At 51.3% G+C, this 4290-nt stretch overlaps 1 protein-coding gene across 1 annotated transcript in view; it reads left to right on the top strand.

Moving 5' to 3' along the window:
* The window catches only part of THAP4 (THAP domain containing 4), a 36401-nt gene that overhangs the window by 27086 nt on the left and 5025 nt on the right, over positions 1-4290 (top strand). The window contains exon 4 of the mRNA XM_023521089.1: positions 481-761. Within this exon, the coding sequence (XP_023376857.1) occupies positions 481-761 (281 nt within the window). The remainder of the gene's footprint in view (positions 1-480; positions 762-4290) is intronic.

Below are 4290 nucleotides of genomic sequence, written 5' to 3'. Positions count from 1 at the left end.
GCGGGGATGGCTCTAGAGAACTGGCTGGTTTTCTTTCCGCCCCAGTTCCTGCAGTAACCGCAGACCACCGGCTTCCACCCCCGCGGCGCAGGGGTTCGGTGGGGTTGGGGCTCTGGGGAGAGAGCTAGGGAGGCTCACTGTCCTGCGAAAGCTCTCCCATCTGAAAGTCTGCTTTGTCCCCAGAGGGAAGCCATCCTAAAATAGGTCACGAATTAGAAAGTATTCAAAACCCACCTGTGACTTGACCTGCTCACTGGCCCAGATGAGGCTGGCTCCCTGGAAGCAGGTGGAGTCAGGCCTGGACTGGAGCTGCCCAGAGCAGTGTTGGGCCGGAAGTCAGGGGCCAGCCAGAGGGGTGTCCATTCCTCTGGCCTGTGCCCCTCCCTCCGATCCCAGGGGTCCCATTTGGTGGGGAGAGATTGGAGTCAGGGCTCTCCTGCAGAGGGTGGCCTTCTGTAGGTCACCTGCCCCGCCTGTAAGTGGCGTCGTGTCTCCTCCCTCTTGACGGCAGGGGGTTGGTTGCAGGCAAGGAGGCCGCGTTGCCTCGATGGCTGCAGAGCTCAGATCTGCTGAGTCCTTGGTTACGAAGACGGTGGGAGCCGGGGCCGCCAGGAACCCGAGGGCAGGCTGTTGTGGACTGGTGTCGCTCCCTTGCAGGCATCGTGGAGGTGGAGGAGGGCGAGGTGAATGGGCAGGAGCTGTGCATCGCGTCGCACTCTATCGCCAGGATCTCCTTCGCCAAGGAGCCGCACGTGGAACAGGTGAGCCGTCCGTCCGTCCAGCCACCCCTCTCACGCGATGCTGCGTGCTGTGCTTTTCGTCACGGGCGGGATCGCGCCTCGTTCCCTGACTGATCCCTCTGTCTTGGAGCGCTGTCCGGCCCCATGGCCGCCGTTCCCCCCTCACTTCCCACACGCGCCAGGGTCGGGGGGCACCGCGGTTTAGTCACCCGGTGCTTGGCTGGCGGCAGCGAGGTTCTCAGCTTTGTCGTCTTTCTGTCGCCAGCGTCCTCGTGCATTTATACTGTCCACTTCCGCACACACATCCACATCTATTGGATAAGTTTCTCCCAGCCGAATTGCTGGATCAGAGGATAGGCACATTTAAAATTTTGGTAGATGACTCTTAAATTGCTTTTCTTAACGATTGCATCCCCACCAGCTTTGCATGGGAAAGCCTGGCTCCCTACGCCCTCACCAACGAGGAGTGTTTTTAGACTTCCTGATGCTTTTGAACCTGGTAAATAAAAGATGGTATCTCATTCATGTTTTAAATTTAACATAGTGAGAAGGAGCATCCTGCATGCTCGGTGGCCGTTCCTATTTCTCATTCTGTGTACTTAGTGTTCAAAGTCATTCTGTGGGCTTTCATTTTCTTACTGATTTATGGGAGCTTTTTATATACTGTGGATATTCATTTATTGTCTGCTGCGTATGTGACAAATATTTTCCCATTCAGTAGCTTATGTTAGCTTGGTTTGTCATGCGTTCTACCCACAGGTTGTAAGCTTTTCGGTAGCTGCCTCTGGGGTCTTTTCCTTTGTAGTGTATGGATTTGGGTCTAGCTCAAGGGTTTTTCTGCTCCAAAATGATCAAATTATTCTTCCATTGTTCTTGGACTCCTGCAGCTTTCCTTTTCACATTCAGCCCTTTTCACAGCCTCTCTGAGGTTTGTTTTCACATGATGCCATATACAGTTCTGACTTTCTCCGATGGGTGACCAAGTGACCCCACAGGTTCGAAAGGTGTTAGTCTTAAGCCACAACCCCAGAAATATGGGGAAGGGCTCTGTTTCTGTTGGCCTTTTTATTTTTTCCTAGTAATTTAAAATCATCTAATAATTTAAGATTATCATAGCTGTATGTTAAATTTAATATCTAAGGAAAGGTCTCAGTATCTTTTCTTCTGAATTATCTTGGTTACTTAAGCATCTCCTTTTCTAGAGGAACTGCCGAATTAGCTTGTCCAGGTTCATAAACCGACAGCAGGTGGGCGGGCACATGAATCACGTGGCGAGAACAGCGGCGTCTCCGGGTTGCGGTGCGCGGCAGCGTGGCGGGGGGTGGCGGTGACCTCAGGTCTTGTTTGGTGTATTTGAAAGATACCAAAGTTTGTTCCTTTATGACTTTAGTCATGTAAGTCTTGGACGCTTCATGGTAGGGTGAAGACTTGAATGCTGTGTAGTTTTTTGTTGCTATATAAATAGAACGTTGTTTCCATTTTAACTTCTAATTGGTCGTTGATGGTTGTGGGGAAGCTTCTGGTTTCTGTGTGTTTCTGTTGACCCAAGCCATGTTTGTCACTTTCTGATCCCTGGGTCTTGAGCGCGGCACTGACCGGGCAGCAGGGTGAGCGTGTGTCACGCTGAGCCGTGACTGCAGGGAGGTGCTGTGGTGTCTCGGCCCTTGAGAGGCGCTGCTGCAGGCCCGTGGCTGTAGACGGCCGTTGCCAGGTCAAGGACAGCCTGTGTCTGGTATGCTAAGAACTGTATTCAGGAGAGGGTTTTGAGTTTCATCAAATGCCTTTGCAGCCTCTTTGGGGAGGATTCTGTGTTTTTTCCACTTGAAGCTGTCGGGTCAGTGAATTATATTAATAACTTTGAGTCATGTTGCTTTTTGAAGATCACGTGTACTAGTTATGATGTATTAAGTAATTTTTTGAGATCTCATTGTCTATTTTGGTATCAGTTGTTCATACAGTGAGCTGGGCCTCCAGGAATGAGGGGCGACCCCTGGGAAGGCGTCTGGGCCGCGCACCGGGGAGCAGAGGGGCCCAGACCCGGATGGTGCTTTTGCGTCTGTCTTGTTTATCTCGAGGTTCCTACTTTGCTTTGTTTGCAGATACACATTTCCCAGGAAAAGTGCCAGTTTCGTGGGGATGTTCGAAGTTTTGGAGGAAAGCAACACACACGGCTTTCTGCCACCCGTTGCCTCTGTATTTTTGTGTCTTCTCCTTTTCTCATACTCACCGGAGGCTGCCTATTTTATCATTGTTTTGTTTGGATTTTGTTTATTTTTACTAGGGAACTAACTTTACATTTTACTAATGAAACAAAAAAGTGCCTCTTCTGCAGAAGGAGGGAGGGAGTAGGCAGAAGTGAGGCCCGTGGGGTGGGACGGAGGGGCAGGCTCAGCTCTGCCAAGTGTCCTGCCTGACCAAAGGTGGATGCCCATGCCCAGTCACCTTCCCCCCCAGGTGACCTTCCCCTCTGGGGTGACCTTCAGCGCCTCGGGTGAGTGCAGTCGCAGTCCTAGTCTGTCAGTGACTGGCTGATCACTGAGCAGAGCCCTCCATGCTGTGGCGATGGTGGCCTTCCTTCTTAAGGCTGAGCCCTGTTCCCTCGTGTGCGGACCGCGTGTGCTTATCCACTCATCTCCTGGTGGACACGCAGGGTGCTCCCTGTCTTAGCTGCCGTGAACGCGGGTGCACATATCTGTTCCAGTTCAACCGGTCTGTGCCCAGAGGTGGGGTTGCTGGGTCACATGGTCATCCTGTGTTTAATGTTTTAAGGAACCGCTCACTGTTTTCCGCTTCCACTGCCCCATTTCATCCCCGCCAGTGCCCAGGGCTCCCACCTTGTCTGCATCCTGTCAACACTTGCTGTTTTCTGCTTTTCGATAGTAACCATCCTAATGGGTGACGTGGTGTCTCATTGTAGTTTTGACTTACATTTCCCTGATGATCGGTGACACTGAGCATCTTTTCATGGGCTTGTTGACCATTCGGGTATCTTTGGAGAAATGCCTATTCAGGTCCTTTGTCCATTTTTGAATGGGGTTGTTTGGGTTTTTGCTGATGAGTTGTAGAGTTCTTTATATGTTATAGACATTAATTCTAATATCAGATATGATTGGTGAATATTTTCTTCTGTGGGTTGCCTCTTTACTCTTTGGAAAATGCCTTTTGGCATACAAATTTTTTAAATATTATGGAGGCCACAATTTGTTTATTTTTTGTTGATGTTGGCTGTGTGTTTGGTGTTAATGCTAAGAAACCATCGCCAGATCCAGTGGCATGAAGCTTTCGCCCGTGTTTTCGTCTAAGATTTTAAGTCGATTCATTTTGCACCGTTGTTTTGCGAACACGGTCGGGCGAGGGCCCCGCTTCGTTTTTTTGCGCGTGGACGTCCAGCTTTCCTGGCACCGTCGGCTGAGAAGACCGCCCTTTCCCACCGACCCCGCGCGGCGCTGCCGCCCGTGCGCGGCTGGCCTCTGGGCTCTCCGTGCTGCGCCACGCCGCCCTGATCACCGTCGCCATGAGGGAATTTCGAATCAGGAGCGAGTGTCCTCCA

Source organism: Pteropus vampyrus, unplaced genomic scaffold, assembly GCF_000151845.1.
Source record: "Pteropus vampyrus isolate Shadow unplaced genomic scaffold, Pvam_2.0 Scaffold291, whole genome shotgun sequence".
NCBI classification, from domain to species: Eukaryota; Metazoa; Chordata; class Mammalia; order Chiroptera; family Pteropodidae; genus Pteropus; species Pteropus vampyrus.
The sequence above is the reverse complement of the archived record's forward strand: the minus strand, read 5'-3'. Positions and strand labels throughout refer to the sequence as shown.